This window comes from Lepidochelys olivacea (assembly GCF_965140295.1).
Source record: "Lepidochelys olivacea isolate rLepOli2 genome assembly, chromosome: 7".
Taxonomy (NCBI): domain Eukaryota; kingdom Metazoa; phylum Chordata; order Testudines; family Cheloniidae; genus Lepidochelys; species Lepidochelys olivacea.
In genome coordinates, this window is record NC_140417.1 from 50,208,749 (window position 1) to 50,230,655 (window position 21,907).

Here is a 21,907-nt window from a genome sequence, read left to right on the forward strand (position 1 = left end):
AATCTGATGGGGCCCTGACACCCTGCAGCTTGTCCTGGCTCCCTTCGCAATCTTAACATTCTCCTAAATTGCCTGTTTCCAGTGTTACATGGTGTGGATCCCATGCTGAGGTGGGGCGAGCATCCTGCTAGGTGGGCACCGTGGGAGTCCAGGAATGGAAAATACTGAGAAGCAAGAGCTTGGCCACTGTTCCTTAGAATACTGCAGCGTGGCCTAACAGCTGAGTGCTTCCTGGAGTGGGGCACAGCAGGGTCTGGCAGTTGAGTGCCACAGTGGGGCTGGCTTCAGAACATAGGTGCAATGCCCCCAAATCCCTCATCAGTGCTCAGCCCCTTCATGGCAGAGAAGTTCTGGCCCTTCTGCAGCGCGTGAAAGCAAGGTGCCCAGGCCTGGACTCAGTGCTCCGGGGGAAAGGCTTGCCACAGGGCGACCTGGGGAGCCTGCAGCCCTAGGAGGCCACAGAATCCATCCCTTTGCTGCAGAGTCGTGGCCCGGAATCACAGATTTCTTTGGAAAAGGATGATTCTGGCTCTCAAGCCTTTGAAATGTGCCCACCCGAGCATCACTGACATAGTGGCGGGTGCCTGAATCTGCAGCCAGCCCTTGCCAATCGCTTGGAGGTATGAATGGTTCAGCTCAGTCTAGTGACAGTGATTTAAAATTCAATACAAGGTTATTGAGCAGAGTCACTCACCTCCCATGTGCTCCTCCTGTGTCCCTTCCCACCCTGTCCCCCACCCCTCCTGGCTGCCTGCAGCCCCAGCTAGCCTGTACCAAGCTGCCCAACCCTCCATTTCCCTGCCATCCAGTGGAAGCAAACCAAGCATTGCACTGGAAATGCGGGTTGTCACGGGCTCACAGGTTGTGCCCACTCTTGGCCTGTACAGTCCCTGGGGAGAACCCCCTTCAGTGAGACAGCTCTTCTCAGGGGTCTACTCTCTCCCCCAGGGGTTAAGCCCCTCTGCCTCCTGGAACCGCACCTCCCTGAGCCTTAGCACGCCTGTCTCTTGCCATGGGCCCCCTCAGGGAGTCCACTCGCTCTGGACTCCCGGGCCCTCCACTCCTGGTCCTTGTCCTGCCCCCACCAGTCCTGTTCTATGGGGCCCCAACCCCATCCTCATCCCACCCCTTCCACTCCTCTTCTGTGAGACCCCTGTCCTTGTTCTCCCCCACACCCACAAGCCCTATTCCGTGGGGCCCCAACACCATCCTCGTCTCGCCCCCACCACTCCTGTTCTGTGGGACCCCAGCCAACCCTATCCTCATCCCACCACCACCAGTCATGTTCTATAGGACTCCAGTCCAGTCCTTGTCCTGCCCCCGCCAGACCTGTTCTGTGGTACCCCAACCCGGTCCTCGTCCTCCCCGCAACAGCCCTATTCTATGGGGCTCCATCCCTGTCCTCCATAACCACCCCCCACCAGGGGATCCCAACCCCATCTTTGTCCCACCACTGCCAGTCCTGTTCTGTGGGGCCCCAACCCTGTCCTAGCCCCTATCACGGACTCCCAGGTCATGCCCACTCTTGGCCCTGTATGGTCCCTCGTGGGAATCCCCTTCAGTGTGACAGTCCTTCTCAGGGGTCCTCTCTCTCTCACAGGTTAACCCCGTCCGCCTCCTGGAACCACACCTCTCTGAGCCTTAGCACACCTGTCTCTCACCATGGGCCCCCTCAGGGAGTCAACTCCCAGAGGCAATAGAATCATAGAATCATAGAATATCAGGGTTGGAAGGGACCCCTGAAAGTCATCTAGTCCAACCCCCTGCTCGAAGCAGGACCAATTCCCAGTTAAATCATCCCAGCCAGGGCTTTGTCAAGCCTGACCTTAAAAACCTCTAAGGAAGGAGATTCTACCACCTCCCTAGGTAACGCATTCCAGTGTTTCACCACCCTCATAGTGAAAAAGTTTTTCCTAATATCCAATCTAAACCTCCCCCATTGCAACTTGAGACCATTACTCCTCGTTCTATCATCTGCTACCATTGAGAACAGTCTAGAGCCATCCTCTTTGGAACCCCCTTTCAGGTAGTTGAAAGCAGCTATCAAATCCCCCCTCATTCTTCTCTTCTGCAGGCTAAACAATCCCAGCTACCTCAGCCTCTCCTCATAACTCATGTGTTCCAGTCCCCTAATCATATTTGTTGCCCTTCGCTGGACTCTCTCCAATTTATCCACATCCTTCTTGAAGTGTGGGGCCCAAAACTGGACACAGTACTCCAGATGAGGCCTCACCAATGTCGAATAGAGGGGAACGATCACGTCCCTCGATCTGCTCGCTATGCCCCTACTTATACATCCCAAAATGCCATTGGCCTTCTTGGCAACAAGGGCACACTGTTGACTCATATCCAGCTTCTCGTCCACTGTCACCCCTAGGTCCTTTTCCGCAGAACTGCTGCCTAGCCATTCGGTCCCTAGTCTGTAGCGGTGCATTGGGTTCTTCCGTCCTAAGTGCAGGACCCTGCACTTATCCTTATTGAACCGCATCAGATTTCTTTTGGCCCAATCCTCCAATTTGTCTAGGTCCTTCTGTATCTTATCCCTCCCCTCCAGCATATCTACCACTCCTCCCAGTTTAGTATCATCCGCAAATTTGCTGAGAGTGCAATCCACACCATCCTCCAGATCATTTATGAAGATATTGAACAAAACCGGCCCCAGGACCGACCCTTGGGGTACTCCACTTGATACCGGCTGCCAACTAGACATGGAGCCATTGATCACTACCCGTTGAGCCCGACAATCTAGCCAGCTTTCTACCCACCTTATAGTGCATTCATCCAGCCCATACTTCCTTAACTTGCTGACAAGAATACTGTGGGAGACCATGCCAAAAGCTTTGCTAAAGTCAAGAAACAATACATCCACTGCTTTCCCTTCATCCACAGAACCAGTAATCTCATCATAAAAGGCGATTAGATTAGTCAGGCATGACCTTCCCTTGGTGAATCCATGCTGGCTGTTCCTGATCACTTTCCTCTCATGCAAGTGCTTCAGGATTGATTCTTTGAGGACCTGCTCCATGATTTTTCCAGGGACTGAGGTGAGGCTGACTGGCCTGTAGTTCCCAGGATCCTCCTTCTTCCCCTTTTTAAAGATGGGCACTACATTAGCCTTTTTCCAGTCATCCGGGACTTCCCCGGTTCGCCATGAGTTTTCAAAGATAATGGCCAATGGCTCTGCAATCACAGCCGCCAATTCCTTCAGCACTCTCGGATGCAACTTGTCCGGCCCCATGGACTTGTGCACGTCCAGCTTTTCTAAATAGTCCCTAACCACCTCTATCTCCACAGAGGGCTGGCCATCTCTGCCCCATTTTGTGATGCCCAGCGCAGCAGTCTGGGAGCTGACCTTGTTAGTGAAAACAGAGGCAAAAAAAGCATTGAGTACATTAGCTTTTTCCACATCCTCTGTCACTAGGTTGCCTCCCTCATTCAGTAAGGGGCCCACACATTCCTTGGCTTTCTTCTTGTTGCCAACATACCTGAAGAAACCCTTCTTGTTACTCTTGACATCTCTGGCTAGCTGCAGCTCCAGGTGCGATTTGGCCCTCCTGATATCATTCCTACATGCCCAAGCAATATTTTTATACTCTTCCCTGGTCATATGTCCAACCTTCCACTTCTTGTAAGCTTCTTTTTTATGTTTAAGATCCGCTAGGATTTCACCATTAAGCCAAGCTGGTCGCCTGCCATATTTACTATTCTTTCGACTCATCGGGATGGTTTGTCCCTGTAACCTCAACAGGGATTCTTTGAAATACAGCCAGCTCTCCTGGACTCCTTTCCCCTTCAAGTTAGTCCCCCAGGGGATCCTGGCCATCCGTTCCCTGAGGGAGTCAAAGTCTGCTTTCCTGAAGTCCAGGGTCCGTATCCTGCTGCTTACCTTTCTTCCCTGCGTCAGGATCCTGAACTCAACCAACTCATGGTCACTGCCTCCCAGATTCCCATCCACTTTTGCTTCCCCCACTAATTCTACCCGGTTTGTGAGCAGCAGGTCAAGAAAAGCGCCCCCCCTAGTTGGCTCCTCTAGCACTTGTGCCAGGAAATTGTCCCCTACGCTTTCCAAAAACTTCCTGGATTGTCTATGCACCGCTGTATTGCTCTCCCAGCAGATATCAGGAAAATTAAAGTCACCCATGAGAGTCAGGGCATGCGATCTAGTAGCTTCCATGAGCTGCCGGAAGAAAGCCTCATCTACCTCATCCCCCTGGTCCGGTGGTCTATAGCAGACTCCCATCACTACAGCACAATAATACAACCCTATACTCTAGACCGGAGCAACTCTCAGCTAGTGTGAAACAGGAGTGTTTATTGAATGTCTGAACACAGCATAGGAAACTCTCAGGGCTCCAAGGCCTGGCCTCCCTCAGCACAGTACATCTAAGTCTCCCCTGCATTCAGGTGGGCTCTGCCTACTCTCTCTCTCCAGTCCCAAGCCCCCCCCCCACCCCCCCCGCCTTCCAGCTGGGCATCTGATATCACCTCCCCCAAGCCCCGCCTCTGTCCATTGTCTTCTATCCAGGTAAACAGGGTTGCCTGGGCCTCCTCTCCTCTCAGCCGTCCTTTGTACCCCTCTGGCTGGAACCAGCTGGTCAGGTCATCGGGGTCCTCTCTTCACAGCCCATTGTCCTCCCACTTGCAGAACCAGCTGTGACTCCTGAGTTGTGCCTCCTGGTCACCAGTCACTGGGGTATCCATTCTCCCGGCCTTTGGTTGGGGTTCCAAGTTCTGTTGCCGGTCCTCTGTAACAACAAACTCCCTCTCCCATCCCCTCGTTAAACCAATAACACCCAGGGAAACTGAGTCCCACCACCCTCTGCACGCAAACCATTGGAAAAACCAAGAAAACCCCCCACTTTGTCACAGCAGGAACCGAGAGGAACCAAAGGGGCTCGAATACCCCAGAGAGGAAGCTGTGGCTGGTTCACGTGGCTGCACCTTCCATTCAGCCCCAGCCTCCTTGCTCTGCATTGGTCAGATCTTCCCCTTGATTCCCCACTGGCCCCAGAGAGCGGGGGCCTTGCTGGGGAGCCTGGATCCTGGCCTAGCTGGATCCTGCCCTAGATCCTTCGAGGGGCTGGAATTGCTGTTGAACCCCTAGTAGGGTGGATTGTGCCCTGGGGGTCTGGGCAAGCCAGGCTAGCTACCCCAGTGCCGCCTGGGGTCCCCCCCCTCGAGGGCTGAGAGGGGGCCACTGCGCATGCCCTCCCAGCCAGCTGCCTGTGGGGTGGCGAGGTGGGCACCTGCAAAACCAGACAAGCTCCTAGCGCCCCTGAGTTCCCCTGGATCCATGGCAGGGCTGGGACAGGTGAGGAGTGTTGGTCCAGCCTTGAGCCCTGCAAATCCCTCCCCATCCCCGCTGGGCCTGCTGCAGCCCAGCTCGGCCCTCTGAGCAGGAGTGGGGGGGCTCTGGCCTCTCTCTGCTGCTGCTCTTCCCCGGCCCGAGACACTGAGGTGCAGCCAGTGCAGGCACAAAGCTCCGTCCCGTCGGAGAGGGGGCTGCCTGGCACTGCCCGGATACTGCAGAGAGGCCCACAGGGGGAACTGGAGCTTCCCTGCCAGCCCTCCTCTCTGGCCTTCCTTTCCATCCCTCCCTGTCCGGCAGCCCTCGCCTTCCTCCCTCTCCTGTACCGCTGTGGGGAGTCACAGCTCCTTGGGCCAGTCATGCATGTGCCCATGCATGTGCCCTCCCCTGCAATCTTGCTGGCTTCCCCCCCATGGCTTTGAGTCTCTGGGGGCCCGGTGGCCCACAGCTCTGCTCCCCCCACAATGTCTAGGGATGAGACCCAGCTGCACTGTATCTGCAGCAGGCCAGCTGGCTAGGCCCCTCATGCTTTGAGTCAGCCCCTGGCTCTCAGCACAGACGGGGACCAGTGCCACACCCTGTCCCGCCTCATTCCCCATAGGGCCTGCCTCTGGCTGGAGGAAGTTGGGGGAATCCGTCTTGCAGCGCCCTGTGGTGCCCGAGTGCCCTTGGTGCTACTCCCTGCACCACCCAGATGCGCCAGCTGGGCACTGAGACACTTGCACTGCCCCACTCAGCTCAGGGCTCTGGGCAGTGGCAGCTGAGAGGCGTGAGGCTTCCAGGCACCAGGGATCTGTGCCTGGGGCCCTCCATGGGCAGGGTGAGGCGCAATGGACTTGGAAACTACCTTGCACATTTTGACCAGGGCTCTCTGCCACCCGGCCCATCCTGCTGCAGGGAAAGGCCCTCCTTGAGCCCTGACCCAGGCACCTCTCTGCCTGGCCACTTCTCCATGCCCTGCCTTCTCAGGGCAGTAAGGAGGCTGCTTTAACCATGATGCCCTGCTCCCTTGCCCCAGCACCAGGCAGCCCAGGTGCCCTGCTGCAGCACTGGGCAACCACTGGCTTGGCCTCGGGAGCAGATGGTGCTGATCTGGGCCAACTGCCTCACCAGCACCTGCGGCCATGCCTCTATACCATGTAGCCTGGCTGGGCTGTGGGGAGCCCCCTAGTGGTGACACAGGGCAGCACTGGCTGGGAACCAGAGCCCTTGGGAGAACCACAGGGTCTGTCTGTGTCCAGCAGCCTCTGTAGTGAATCCCGCAGCCCAGAGACCACCCCCTCCCCTGCTAATAGGGCGTCTCAGACCCTCCTCCTGCCCCTCCTCTGCCAACAGAGCATCTCAGACCCCGCCCCCCCACCACCGTTACCCCTTTTAACAGGGTGTTTCAGACTGGCCTTGCCCCTTCCTCATGGACTTGCCTTTATCCTGCTTGTACAATTCCCATTGCCATAGCAACAGGCTCAGTGCCTGGTACCCAGAGCAGCAAGCTCTGCACTCCCCACATGCCTCCAGCTAACAGGTGTAGAGACCCCAGCCCAGCTCCTCTGCTCCTCCCAGTTCCTTGGCCCGCTGTGTGCAGGAGAGAGGGAAGTAAAAGCACAAGGGGCCACCCCCCCTTGATTTGGGGGCTGTGCCCAGTGAGAGTCCCTGCCCCAAGGGCACTGAGACTGTGCAGGGTTTGGGGTGGGTGCTGCCCCTGGGCTTTGTGCATGCAGTGCTCTGGGGCTCCAGGGTTCCGCATGGCCATCCCCAGGGCAGGGTTTGGGCTTGCTGCCTCTCGGGCTCACACTGGGCATTGCCATTCCCAGACCAGGGCAGGGCTTGAGCATGCTGTCTCTGGGTCTGGCTGGGCAGGGCCATTGCCAGGGCAGGGCTCAGGCATGCTGCCCCTGGGGCTCGTACTGGGTAGGGCCGTCGCCAGTGCAGGGCTGGGTCCAGCACGCCGCCAGTCGCAGCAACTGGGGCAGTGCAGCTCTGCAGGGCAGAATGCCACGTAACCCTGGGCATATGTTCCTGCCACGCTGTGGGCCGTTGTGGCGGCTCTGCATGTAGGGCTCTGCAGGGTGGAACCGCAGTGCGTTGAGGGGCAACGGAGAGCCGGGGTGGTGGTGTCAGCACTGATCCCATTGCACCGCACCGTGCTGGGGGAAGCTGTGCTGCAGGGAGGGGGCGGGTGGCTCTGCTGGGTCGCACTCTCCCCTCAGGTGGGGCTGACCCCATTGCTGGGCAGCAGGGGGTTGCTGTTTTCTGGAGCTGTGGCATCCAGGCCACATTCAGTCTGGGTGACGGCATGAATCCTGAATTCCGTCTGCCCATTGGATACTGGCTCCTCTGCCCTTCCTGGCCTGAGCTGCTGTGCTGCATGGCTGTTGACAGTGGGGTGGCCCGCCCCAGCAGTGGCCGTATTTCTGCAGCAGGCAAAGTGGTTCTTGTACAGAGATGCACACTCCAGCCCCCTTGCTAATCTGCTGGGCTTCACTGTTGGCTTCAATAGAAGCAGGAGGCAGCCCAAGCCTGGGGCCCCATCCCCCTTCTCGTTCTGGTGGTGTGAAGTAGACTATAGACTGGGGGCAGGGGAAGGGAATCAGGTTGACCATTGCTGGAGGCAGCCCTGGGGCAGCTGCAGTCCAGCAGTAACTGCAGCAACCCCCAACTTGTGCTTCAGGCCCACAGGGCAAGGGCCACCTGCCACCAATGCATCCAGGGCTCTGGGCCCCCTCAGGAGCAGGGCCCCCTCCTGGGGCTCTGGGCTGGGAATCACTGTGCCAGGAGCCTTAGCCCCAGTCAGCCTGCAGGGCCGTCCCTGCCCTCTTTCCTCCTCCACCGCCCCCGCCTCCGGAGACCCATGGTGCCTAAAATCCCAGTGTGCTGCATTGTTGGTCACTTCCCTGGAGTGTAATCCCCGCCCTGTGTGCCAGCTCTGGGTTCCCGATGCAGCCTGAGAACCGCTAATGGAACAGTTGCCTCACCCAGTGCAGGCCTCTCTGCCCATCCCTGAGCCAGTGCACACCTAGGGTGACCAGATGTACCGATTTTATAGGGACAGTCCTGATTTTGGGGTCTTTTTCTTATATAGGCTCCTATTACCCCCCACCCCCGTCCCGATTTTTCACATTTGCTGTCTAGTCACCCGACGCGCACCGTACAGCACCCAGTGCCCGTTTCAGGGGCTCAGGAATCCAGGCCTGTCCTCCCCACCCTCTGCGGGGTGCCCCGCTGGGGGCAATCCAGGGGCTCAGGCATCCAAGTCCTGTTTGTATTATCCATATTTTAAATGACTAGTTTGCTGGAGCTGGACAGTCAGAGGGAAACTATGGCCTGGATTTCAGATTCCTGCTGGACTTCAGCCCTGCTTCTGAGTTTTTTATGTAGCTCTCTGTCCCTTGCCCTGCCTGCCCTATGGTGGGTCTGGGGGCTGGTCCCTCTCTCCACAGGCACCGACTCCGTGGGTGCTCCAAGGCTCCAGGGCTGGAGCACCCAGGGGAAAAACCCACTGGCAGCTCTCCACTCCAGCTCACCTCCACCTCCTCCCCTGAATGTGCCATTCCTACTTCTCCTCCCAGTGCTTGCCGCCACAAAACAGCTGTTTTGCAGTGTAACAAGCCCCGGGAGGGAGGGGGAGGAGCAGGAACACCGCATGCTTAGGGGAGGAGGCGGGGAAGAGGTGGGGCCGGGGCAGGGATTTGGGGAAGGAGTCCAATGGGGTAGGGAGGGAGCGGGGTTGGGGCAGGGACTTTGGGGAAGGGGTTGGAATGGGGCGGGGTGGGGAAGGGGTGGGGGCAGGGCCAGGGTGGGCGGGGGTGTGAGCGCCTACTGGCGCCAGGAGAAGTTGGCGCCTATGCCTCTCTCTGCATCCTTAGCATGTCACTTGGACTGGGAGCACTGCAGGGCCAGGCTGGGTCTCCTGGTGTCTGTGCAGAACCTGGCACTGTGGGGCCTGTATCCTGGCAGGGCTCTGGGCACTCCTGCAATGTGCATGTGACACAGCAAGAGCTGTAGCCAGTGCCTGCATCCCCATCCCCCTGCAGCTCTGATCCCAGCCCCCAGTAGCTCCTGGGCCCTCTGCGACACAGCTCTGCCATGGGGCACAACGACACAGCCCAGCAGCAGGGCACTGTGCTGTGCTTTCACCCTAAGGACCAGAGGGAGTGGTCTGAAGGTCCAAAGGCTGTGGAGCTCCTGGGGAGAAGCACCAATTTGGATACGTTTCAATCCTGCCCCTTCTGGGCCTTCCCTCCTTGTCTGTCCCTTGTTAGCCAGGGTGCTGCTGGTTTTAGTCCCACGTTCTCCCCAGGGCGCTCAGGGAACAGCACAGGCCCAGCATTGTGGGAGGGTGCCCACTGCATGCTGAGTTACCTGCACAGACTCCTGTGTGGGGCTGTTGGTGCACAGTGAGCAGGGACACATGGCCAGCTGCTCCTTCAGCTGCAATCCCAGAGTGGCTGTGGTCACCATAGCCCTTAGAATAGAGCATGGGGTGCATAAGCCCCCTGAGGTCCACATGGGTGACGCATCCCCCTCTGCGCCTCAACCCCAGAGGATGTGAGTCGGGTACAGCCCCCATCTCTTCAGCTCCAGCTGGGAGCTCCAGAGAACCCTGGTTTGATCCCCCAAGGTGGAGCCCATCATGTAAGTGTGGACTTGGCCCTGGTTTGAACCCCAGCCCCTGAAACGGTGCAGGGCCCCCCAGTGGCAAGGTCTGTTACAGCCAGAGCCATGGGTGGTGCCCTGGCCCATCAGTGCCTCTAGGTGATTGAACTGGGGCCCTCCAGAGAAGGGAGCTGGGGCCTGACAGAGTCCTGGCCTCATGGACCAGGACCAGAGGGGGACCCTATAAAACTGATGGGGGATGCACAGCTGTGACACAGCATAGCTGCCCTTCTGGTCACCCTGGTAACTGTTCCCTGTGAGAACTTGCTGGTCTGGGTGGGAGGGATCTCGCTGGTGCCTGGGGGCTGGAGGATCTCGCTGAGGCGGGGCATGTCTCGCTGGTGCCTGGGGGCTGGAGGATCTCGCTGAGGCGGGGCATGTCTCGCTGGTGCCTGGGGGCTGGAGGATCTCGCTGAGGCGGGGCATGTCTCGCTGGTGCCTGGGGGCTGGAGGATCTCGCTGAGGCGGGGCATGTCTCGCTGGTGCCTGGGGGCTGGAGGATCTCGCTGAGGCGGGGCATGTCTCGCTGGTGCCTGGGGGCTGGAGGATCTCGCTGAGGCGGGGCATGTCTCGCTGGTGCCTGGGGGCTGGAGGATCTCGCTGAGGCGGGGCATGTCTCGCTGGTGCCTGGGGGCTGGAGGATCTCGCTGAGGCGGGGCATGTCTCGCTGGTGCCTGGGGGCTGGAGGATCTCGCTGAGGCGGGGCATGTCTCGCTGGTGCCTGGGGGCTGGAGGATCTCGCTGAGGCGGGGCATGTCTCGCTGGTGCCTGGGGGCTGGAGGATCTCGCTGAGGCGGGGCATGTCTCGCTGGTGCCTGGGGGCTGGAGGATCTCGCTGTGGGTCTGCAGGGGCATGCTGCTTATTCCAATGGGAGGATATAAAGCTTGTTCAAATGACTGAATGGCATCACCTGCTGGGAGCTGGCAGGGCCTGGTGGGGTTCACGCCGCACAGCCTCCATCTATAGCCCCTCTCCCTACCCAGCACCCCTCTCTGCTGCAGGATTTGGGGGGGGATCTGGGACTCTACTAGAGAAATGCTGCATGTGGGGTTGGCCAGCAGCAGTTGGAGGTGGCACAAATGCTGCCCAGTTGCTTCAATGGGATTCCCTCAGGCTCTGTCTGGTAGCGCCAGCCAGGATCAGTGATGGGAGGGCAGACAGGGCTAAGAAATGGGGCTGGAGGGTGCTGAATCCACTAGGCTGGGGCCCCTTGACAGCACTGGTAGTGGGGGCTAGCATGCTCAGGAGGCCAAAATTCTAATCCAAGGCAGCTGGGGGATGGAGGGTGAGGGACACAGGGGCCAGAGAAGCCAGAGAGCATGGGGCAGGGGACACTTCGGGGGTGTGGTACAGGGTGGGAAGCTGAAAGGCTGGGGTGGGGGGGAGCAGCACTGTGCCTAAAGGATGCCATAGAAGCTCATGTGACCAACACCTAGAGAGCAGAGGCTCATGTTGCTGGTTCTGCCTGGGACACGAGTCCCAGGGCTGAGAATGGAACTACAGCCACTGCCCCAAAACTGCGTTAATGCCCACTCACAGGGGGGTGGCGGTGCACGGTGCCCTTTTGGGGCGTTGAGTGCAGCCAGCCGCAAACCGGCTCCAGGCCAGCCCAGCCCTCACTCAGCAGCACTTGCTCCACCTCCGGCCCTGAGGAAGCAGCTTTCAGAACAATCTTACTGTGCATATGGATTTTAGAGTGCTGGGAAAGATCAGTCCTTAATGAAAAAGCTTTGCTCCCAAGCGAAAGAAGCCCTGTGACACTGCCCCCACCCTGATGGAATTGGCACAGCTGACAAGCTCAGAAATCTGCAGAGGACAGGACTTGAACTTCCTGCCAACATGTAGCTGTCTCCTGTTGCTGTGAGCTGCTCTGTGACTCTAGGGCAGCTGTGTCTTTTGCCCCCTGCTGACCAGCAGTCCTGCGGACCGCACTCCAACCACTCTCCTTGGCTTGTTCCCCAGACATGAGCTGCCTGGGGGATCTAACTCCCACTCCACCGCACATTGGAAATGTTGCTTTCCCAAGGAGGTGCCAGACACCAGCTGTGATCAATGCAGGGCAGGATCAGGGCAATAGTTTGAACCCCAGGTGGGTGCAAAAATTTTTATAAAAACCCTAAACATTTTGCTGTAATGCGATAATTTCAGGCATGTCTTGGGAACCCCGGGCTCAACGTTAGCCTGGATTTGGAGCACCTGCCGTGAGCACTGCTGAGGCACAGCACATTTCTAGGCAATCGGAGTTTGGATATGGATTTCTGAGCACTCAGAAAAATCAGTTGTTATGCAGTAAGTTTAGTTTGAGCCTTAATTGTAATGGTGCTAGCACCAAGAACAGGAAATTGAGTGCACAGTGCTGAGAGAGATCAACAAGGCAGCGAAGTCTGACAAAATGGAAACAAAGAGGATCTCAGCTACCCACTTAGCAACTGGGAAAATGGAACCAAGATTAGGAAAACCATTTCTCAATGTGTTAAGTAGTCACTTCATGGACCAGCTCAGGCTAAAGCTCACAAGGAGAACGACTGATCTCGCTAACACAGAGGAGTTAATTCAAGAAGTGACAGTAGCAGAGCCACTAAGTTACAGTGACCACACAACAGAATTAGGTTTGACACTCTCAGGGGTGGGGAGGACACCAAATGTGACCTTGACACCAAGCTTCAGAAAGGAAAATGTCAATGAAATAAGGAGACTAATGCAAAGGGAGTAAATCCTTAGCGGTAGCATGAATGCTACTTAAAAAACCAGGGATGGAGTCTCAGCAACCATGTGTGTCCCTGAGCATGCCTAGAACCAGGAAGGCAAGGAGTAAAGCAACAGGGCCAAGTGGCAGGTTCATGCAAAACTCCCTCAAAATATGGAAATCTAACTCTCTGCTTCTTTGCCTTCCAGCACCAGACCCGGCAATGCCGTTTGGCTGCGTCACCCTGGGAGACAAGAAAGATTACAACCAGCCATCTGAGGTGACTGACAGATATGACCTGGGACAGGTCATCAAAACGTGAGTATGAACCGGATGCTACCCGCCCTCTCCCCCACACCTCTTGCTCTGCTGTCTCCATTGCTTACACTCTCCCATCCCTTTTGTAGTGTGTAGGAAGTGGGTGGTATTCCTTTATGGCTCACCTAGATTGAGAGACTGGAATAGTAGATCATCTATAACAGTATCACTGGGAAGACAGAAGTGGCAGATTTACTAAGTGTAAAGGGGGCTAAAATGTAGGATCTGCTGCACAGCTTACCAGCCCCTACTAATCTCACAGAGAAAATGTTTGCTGCAATTGTGGAAATTCAGCCAACAATACACCCCGCCCCCAGCCATCGGTGAGCACCAAGTGTTTCCGCTGTTACAAAAGGAATCAAAAAGAAGCTGAGAAATGTTGTGAATATGGGGTTGGCTCAAGGCTCAGTGTTACCAGGCTTCAGAGAGTTGAAATGATGCATTAAGGGGCCAGTTAGTGTATGGTACACACACTGAAGCAAGCCAAAAACACCCAGTGATGCTGGCTTGACCTAAAACACACACCAGAAATTTCTGTATCTACTGTGTGTAGCTATGATAGATGCCAGGGAGCTGCAACAGCTCCATTTGATCCATACAACAAATAAACTGTGGGTCAAGAAGAAAGCACAGTGTGAGCAATGCTCAAGGACTGTGTGTCCATGCGACAAACAGCCGCACAATGCAAATGGTAGTTGGGTCAGGGACAAACCCTGGAGAAACTGCAAGAAATTGGGGTGAATGTAGGAAATGTGCTGGGGATTGCAAAAAGCACACCCCATCCCTCTAAGGGCCATCCCCGAGGAGTTCAGCATTGCAGATGATAACAGGGAGACTGTGGAGAATGCTATATTAAACTTCATTGCACCACGACCCCTTCTGACAACAAAAATTACTGCATGGGTAATTGGACTTGGACCAGGCTTCAGTCCCTGGCTGCAGTGAGACATTAAAATGGGGTCAGGACCCACTTTGGGTCCCAACCCACAGTATGACAACCACTGCAGCATCTCTACAGTTACTTACATTTAGAATACAATAAATGAAGGGTTATTTGGATTTCTTTCCAATGGGAAGGGTAAGATACAAAATGGAGCTGGATCGAGGCTCTGCTGTGACTGGGATTTCACAGTGTGGTTATCAGAGAGCAGAAAATCTCTGTGTAACTAGAAAATATAAAGAGAAACCCTCTCTCCCCTGGGCATTATTACAGGGAAGGTAACATCTATCTGTAACGAGCAGCTGCTAAATCTCTATGTTGTGAAGTGTGAGGGTCCTGCATTGTTTGAGAGATTCAGCTGGCCTGCCATGGCAACACAAACACACCCCTGCAGCGGTAAAGAACTGCGGAGCTCCAGACTGACACGCAAACAAGCGGAACTTTGGGACAAGGCAGCTGATGGCATCGGGAAACAAATGAGGAAGCTGGAAGAGAGCGAGCGATTTGGGAGTTGTGCAAAGCTCACCCGGTACCTTTGGAGACACGGCCAAAGGGAGAGGCAGAATTTCCACTCTTTGAGGGTGCTGGAGTTCCAGCCAAGGAGCTCCTGAGAGAGCCAGCAGTGAAATGAATTGAGGTGTCTGGAACTGGTATGATTTCAAGATTATCCTTAGCCATTGCTGCATGCAGATCAGTGTCCCTGGACTCAAATGGAGGCTGTCTTTGCCTCATTAGCCAGTGAGCAGCATTTCTTCAGGACCGACTTCGTCCAAGCCTGCCTACAAATGGAGGCTGGAGGCAGTGCCAAGAAGAACCTCACAATTATCACATACAAGGGCTTATTTCAGTCTAACTGGCTGGTGTTTGCAATAATGGCCGCATTTGCTGTTTGGCAGGGAGCCCTGGAGCAGGTGCCACAGGGCATGGCTGGTACTCCATCTCACGAGGACGAGAGCATGGGCATGAGGCCCCCACAAAGTCCCATGTGATGGTGGCTGAGCAGAGGCTGAGAGCAAAAAGGAAGAAATGGAAACCTTTCCAAGATTCAGCTGCACAGCATGGACGCATTTGTCAGGGAGCCAGCTGCAGCAGGGTCAGACAAGACAGTGGATACAGCGGACTCTAGCAGGGGCTGCCCAGTTGACGGCACTTCCCGACTGGTGGTGGAATGGAGCTAGCTACTGCTTGACCCTGCCACAGCCTGTGCTCGTGGTTGCTCAGCGCCTTCCCTGTCTGCAGCTGCATTTGGTCCTGCTCCTGGCCCAGTTCCTGCCCTTCTCTGTATTTGACACCCCTGGCTCTGGACTCCAGCTCCTCTCCCCAGGCACATCTCCAGCTCGCCCATCAGCTTTGTTTTTTGGCTTCTGGACCCTGGCTCCGACCTATGGCTCTGCTTTCAACTATGTCCCGGAGCAGCCTGTGGTCCTGATTCTTCACGCCAGCCCATTTCCGCTCTAACCTCCAGGCCTGGCCACCCCTATGGCTCTGACCATAGGCCCAATAACCCACATCCCAGGCATGATCCTTACAGTGCCATGGACAAAGCTGGTTTGTATAAATCACAAGACAAGTCTTAAGTAGGGCCGTTGATTGATCGCAGTTAACTCACGCAATTAACTCAAAAAAATTAATCGCGATTTAAAATGAATCGTGATTAATCATAGTTTTAATCGCACTGTTAAACAGTAGAATACCAATTAAAATTTATTAAATATTTTGGATATTTTTCTACATTTTCATATATATTGTATTCTGTGTTTGTAATTGAGATCAAAGTGTATATTTTTATTATAAATATTTGCACTGTAAAAATGATGAAATAGTATTTTTCAATTCACCTCATTCAAGTACTGTAGTGCAATCTCTTTGTCGTGAAAATGCAACTTACAAATGTAGATTTTTTTTTTGTTACATAACTGCACTCAAAAACAAAACAATGTAAAACTTCAGAGCCTACAAATCGACTCAGTTCTACTTCTCCTTCAGCCAATCGCTAAAACAAACAAGTTGGTTTACATTTACGGAGATAATGCTGCCCTCTTCTTATTTACATTGTCACCAGAAAGTGAGAACAGGCATTTGCATGGCACTTTTGTAGCCTGCATTTACGTGTCAGATATGCTAAACATTCGTATGCCCCTTCATGCTTCGGCCACCATTCCAGAGGACATGCTTCCATGCTGATGACACTCTGGGTTAATTAATTTTGTGACTGAAGTCCTTGGGGGAGAATTGTATATCCCCTGCTCTGTTTTACCTGCATTCTGCCACATATTTCATGACATAGCAGTCTCGGATGATGACCCAGCTTGTTTTCGAGGCTGGGATATTGTGAGTGACAACAGAACTCCATTCACATCCAAAGAGTTTCAGTTGTTTGTCAAAAGAACAAAGATGCCACATCAGCTCCTTCCCAACCTGCCACAGATGGATTAGTGGAAAGGTTTGTCTAGACATTCTAGCAAGTGATCCATGCTATGACCCTGGATAAGGGTAGCTTACAACACAAGACTGCAAATTTTCTATTTGCCTATAGGAATGCACCTCATGCGGCTACAAATCAGACACCAGCGAGGATGTTTTGGGGACATAATTTAAGATAACACCTGGACTTCTTAAAGCCTGATCTGTAGAGGGAGTTCACAAGAAACAATGTGATCAAATGGCCACAGATGAACACACAGCTTTCACGTGGGAGAAAAAGTCGTAGTAAGAGACGATCAAGACAATTGGTGGAAACCTGGAGTGATTGTGTCACAGACTGGTCCCATGCCTTAACAGGTAGAAGTGGCACCAAACATGTCCTAGAGAAGACCCAGAAACTAGCTTTTGAGCACAGGTTCAGCAGGAAGTTTTACACCTGTTGAAAATATTGAGCCTACAATACAACCACAGATGGTGACTTGTGATAGCACCAGTGAGTCTGCAGGTGACCCTGGCGCTACAGAGCAGGGAGATGTTGCTGAGACAGCTGCACAAGAAATACAGCTGCTGTTCCAAATCCTGCTGTGCTGGCTGTGAGCTGCTAGCTAGAGAGAAGTCGTCATCCTCCGCTCAGACTGGACATGCAGCATGCTGCACATGGAATAAGAGTAGCTTTGATAGTCCTGCATTAGTAACTACGTTATGTCCTTTTTCAGACTGAAGGGGGAGAGATATTTAGAGTATATTAGGCGGTAATACCATGGTATCCTAGGCACTGACTCTGTGGGTGTTCCGGGGCTCAAGCACCCACTGAAAAAAAAAATACGGAGTGCTCAGCACCTGCAGGGCCTGATTAATCTTTTGTGGTCCCCGGTGCCTGGACTGAGGCCGGCCTGCTGCTCCACCCAGAGGCCCTGCCCCCGCTTGGCCTCTTTGTTTCTGAGGCCCCACCTGAGCTCCCGCCCCCACTCAGCCTCTTCCCTTTGAGGCCCTGCCCGCTGCTTGCATGGAGTGGGTAGGGGTCAGAGAGGAGCGGAGGTGAAAGTAAGCCAGTACGCCCTGGTACGGAGTACCAGTAAGAGCCGGTGCACCGTCCTGGGACCGGCTTTCCCAGACAGCAATTTAAAGCCTTGGGGTAGCAGCGGCAGGGCTCCGGCGGGGATTTAAAGGGTCCCGGAGCTCCAGACACTGCTACTTCCCCGGCTCTTTAAATCCCCACCGGAGTCCTGCTGCCAAAGCCCTAGGGTAGCAGTGGCGGGGCTCGGGAGGGGATTTAAAGGGCCGGGGCGGTAGCAGCTGCCGGACCCCCAAGCCCTTTAAACCTCCGCCTGAGTCCTGCTGCTGAAGCCCTGGGGTAGTGGCGGCGGCGGGGCTCAGGCGGGGATTTAAAGGGCCCCGGAGCTCTAGACGCCGCTACCGCCCGGCCCTTTAAATCCGCACCTGAGCCCTGCTGCTGAAGCCCTGGGGTAGTGGTGGTGGGGCTCTGGAGGGGATTTAAAGGTCCAGGATGGTAGTGGCGGCTGGAGCCCCGGGGCCCTTTAAATTCCCAACAGAGCCCGGCCGCCGCTATCCCAGGGCTCGGGCAACAGGGCTCAGGCGGGGATTTAAAGGGCTCAGGGCTCTACCACAGTGGAGTCCCAGGCCCTTTAAAGCTCTGCCAGAGTCCAGAGCCCCGGGGTAGCGGTGGCAGCCAGGAGCCTCAGAGCTCCTCAGTGATTTAAAGGGCCCAGGGCTCCGCTGCGGTAGTGGCAGCTGGAGCCCTGGGCCCTTTAAATCACCCCCGAGCCCTGGGGCTCCCAGCTGCCTCTGCAGCTGGTAGGTCAGGGGTGATTTAAAGTTCCCAGGGATTTAAGGCCCTGCCTCTTCCGGTTAAGGCCACGTCCCTTCTGGTTGAGGCCACGCCCCCTGCTCAGGACTCCGGCGTACCGGTAAGTCTTCTAACTTACTTTCACCCTTGGAGAGGAGCAAGCACCCACTGACAAAAACAAAACTCCGCACCTGTGCGCAGTATCCCTTTAAATAGCTAGCAAGCCCTGTAGTGGGCCTTGCTGTCTTCTGTGTTTGAGCCCGCGTGCCCCCTGCCAGAGCTGTAGTGTGAATGTGTGGCTAGGCCTGGCATATTGTGTGTGGTTGATAACTGTGGTTATTTGGACCCCACCGTGCCCGTGCGGTTCCTGCATGTTACAGTCGTTGTGTGACACGTAAAAGACGCAACACTCTCCTCTTTTTATGTGTGCCCACCTCCCAGTTGGTATGATCAAGGGCATGGGGCGGGAGCAGGAACACCGTAGCAATGGAGACCGCCCCGTGGGCAAAGACGTGATAGCGTGGACCTGGCTACAGGGCTGGGAGCAGGAGCAGGGGATAATGAAGTTGGTGCCAGTGCAGGGGGTGACTGGGTGACGGTGCCAATGCAGGGGCGAGATTGGTAACAATATGGCAGTGATGCTCATGGTAGTGGTGTGGTTGCTGCTGGGGCCGACCGACACCAGGGATGGCTGCTGGTGGAAGCTGGGCAGAATATCCCAGGAGTCTCTCTAAGGACCCCTGCTCCAGTTTGTGACACCCCTGTGGGAGTCACCAGGCTTTGAGTTCCCTCAGCTGGTTGCTCTCAGCTGGCTGGTGTATGTGACTGTATCACAGCGAGATGGTTCCCAAATGACATCCATGGCCACTGTGGAAAGTATTGTCCGTTGTCCTGTGTCTTTGGTGACCTGTGTCAGGGGAGACTGCTTCTGCTGTGTCAGGGGAGACTGGAGATTTTTCAGGCCTGCACGGCTCTCCCACGATGTCCACTAGCCCCTCCCAGCAGGAGCTCTTGGGAATGTGTTCGCATGAGGATCCGGAACACTGTCAGTGAACGCCCTTGGCACATGCCTCTCCAGAAGGCAGAGGAAGCTGAGCAGCGGCCCACTGGAGCCATCCTTTCACTGGCAGGAACATAAACACCCTACCCTGGAGCACCTGCCTGGCTCAAGGAGTGATGGTGCGATTGGCAATGGTTTTGCACAGCCTGTGTTGGTGACCCCATGGCAACAGCGCTATCCAATCACAGGGAGCAGCGCCATGGGAACAGAAACAGAGACTGCAACAGAATGGAGAGACAGCGTCAGCTGAGGCGCCCTGTGGTGAGCAACAGCGATGATCACAGGGCTACGTGCAACCACCAGGCTCATCACAACTGCAGTGCCTGCGGCCATGGTTTCATTCCACACAAGAGCTTGGCCTGTCTATTGTATTCAGCTTCTGATATCTCTAAATCAGGTAATGGCATCTTTAATGTACAGTGCCACCTCCTCACCTCTTTTACCCATGCTATCCTTCCAGAACAGGTTAGAACCAGGGATTTGAACATGCCACTCATTCTGCCCAGTTTCAGCAATGCCAATTGTATCCAATTTCTTCTTATCAATGAGAATTTCCAGTTTTTCTTGCTTGTTACTCAGACTGCCGGCTTTGGTACAGAAGCAATGGAAAAATTTCTTCTCTGTACATTCTTCGTCCCATTGGTTCAGTTTGTTTTGTGATACACTGAGTTTGAGCAGGTACTGTATTTGCCCCCGAAGCACTATCCCTTAGCATTGCTATTGTAACGTTCTCCTGGGTACTCCAGCTAGCCTCCAGCTGAGAAGATTAGCATCTCTCCCACTTATGAGATGCAGGCTGTCCAATTTGGGCCACATTCCATGGAGAGAGGGTGCTATGCAATGTTCCACAAAACCAAACCCTTCTGCTTCACACCAGTCATGCAGCCAGTGGTTCACCTCCAGTATTTTCTGCCTTCTCTCACTCATGGGACCAGAAGAACTTCTGAGATCACTGGAACTTTTCTCTTCATCAGCTCCTTTCCAAGGTCCCTGACATCTTCTGTGGCCTGTGTAGTTCCATGTGATGCTGTGTTATTAGTCAAATAACCGACCCAATCTTGCAGTAACATCTTGTATTTTCATTCTCGGGGCACACTGCACTGTTATCTGTGTGTCCTTTGCTGAATTCTCTGCCCACTGGTCTTACTAGGGAGTCACCAATGATAATTACTTACCTTCTTAGCACAGAGTCCACAGCTAAGCCCTCTGAAACTCTTCTCTTTGCCACATGGTACATCCCTCCAGGATGGGCTTAAGCCATTCTAGCACTCCTGCTACCTCCTTTAGGGAGGTCAGCATTCTCTCCTGGTTGGCAGTGTTCAGTGCTGCAGAGAGGTCCCATAGGATGAGAATGGATGTGTGCCCTCCATTTGTAGACACCAGGAGTCATTCTTCTGTCCCATCTTCTGGCCTGGATCCTGACTGTGCTGGGTTTAGGATATTAGCTTAAATTTGGTGAGTCTGTAGTTGGCCGTTGTCTGCTTCTCTGTGAGCTTGCTTAGGAACAGATGGTTTGATACCACGCGGCAGTGGGCTAGAACCGAAGCATTCCGAGTGGGTTTCTTCAGTGTTGGTAGCACTATTGCAGCTCAGAAGGAGGGAGGGAAGATTCCTCCTCTGATGGAGGTGTTGGCTAGTCCTGGCAGGAGCAGCACCCATTGCTCCAGGCTGTCTGCCACCAGCCAGAAAAGGGGTGAGTCAGAGTCTTGGGTCCAGACTCCTTTACGGTGTCCAGTACTTTGTGAGGAGCAACTGCACTGAGCTCCAGGAATGCAGGTGGGTTCTTCTTTGGCTGGTACAGACAGAGTGGATCTAGGGTGTGTTAGAAACCTCCCTGAATGCACACTATCTTTTCAGCACCATAGGATGATAATTCTTCCCAGCACTTGGGGCTTGGCTCAGATGCAGGGTGTGGCCTCAGGACTGATGAAGCGATCTACCACCTAGGTAACTCCTTGGGACAGGATCTAGCTGGTCATTTCAGTGCAGGCTGATAGGAAGGTTCTCCTAGTGATTAATAAAGCCTTAGCATAGGCATGGAGGAATTCATTCTGTTTCATCCTGCCTGTATCAGCCTTTGTTTTCTGCTATCTGCGCTCAAGTTTCTGACTCTCTCACTCTCTCTCTCTCTTTATCCAGTTCAGGGTGTCAAAACCACAGAGACCTGTGTGGGTGATGGGGAGCAAGGGCCCACTTGGGGCCAATGGCCAAGGCAAGTGTAGAATAACGATGAGTCACTAGGTCCTGGACTCCTTGTCCTGTGGAGTCCTGCTGAACTTGGCAAAGTCCATGAGTCTTTCTGATGCTGGGTCCTGGAAGAGCGCTGTTCACTGCCTTAATGAGCTGATGGTCTGCCCAAGGCAGTGGCTGGGTTTTCATGTCTAATATTGATATCTAGACCAAAGAGCAGGTCCAGGCTGTGCCCAGCTGGGTGAGTTCACCAGAGATGAGGACAGGAGTTTGCGGGGGGGTTGTCTTTGCAGCCTTTTCGACATGAATGTTGAAATATCCCAAGATAACCATCGTTGTCAGTGAGTTCCTTCGTGAACCCTTTCATCTTTGGTCTGTAAATGAGCATAACATCTGTAAGCAGTGTCAGGATGAGCTCCACCCTGACATCTGGTGGTGAGGTGTGGCAAGTTGTGGAAAAGAACTTCAGGGGCTGATCTCATTTGCATAGGCACACCCACCACGCCTAGAATGAGACCAT

The 21,907-nt window shown here is 54.6% G+C and overlaps 1 protein-coding gene across 2 annotated transcripts in view; it reads left to right on the forward strand.

Moving 5' to 3' along the window:
• CAMKV (CaM kinase like vesicle associated) overlaps positions 1-21,907 on the forward strand; it is a 64,088-nt gene that overhangs the window by 14,417 nt on the left and 27,764 nt on the right. For both annotated transcript variants that reach the window (XM_084634475.1, XM_084634476.1), the window contains exon 2: positions 12,858-12,966. In XM_084634475.1, the coding sequence (XP_084490601.1) occupies positions 12,872-12,966 (95 nt within the window). In that variant the 5' untranslated portion in view covers positions 12,858-12,871. The remainder of the gene's footprint in view (positions 1-12,857; positions 12,967-21,907) is intronic.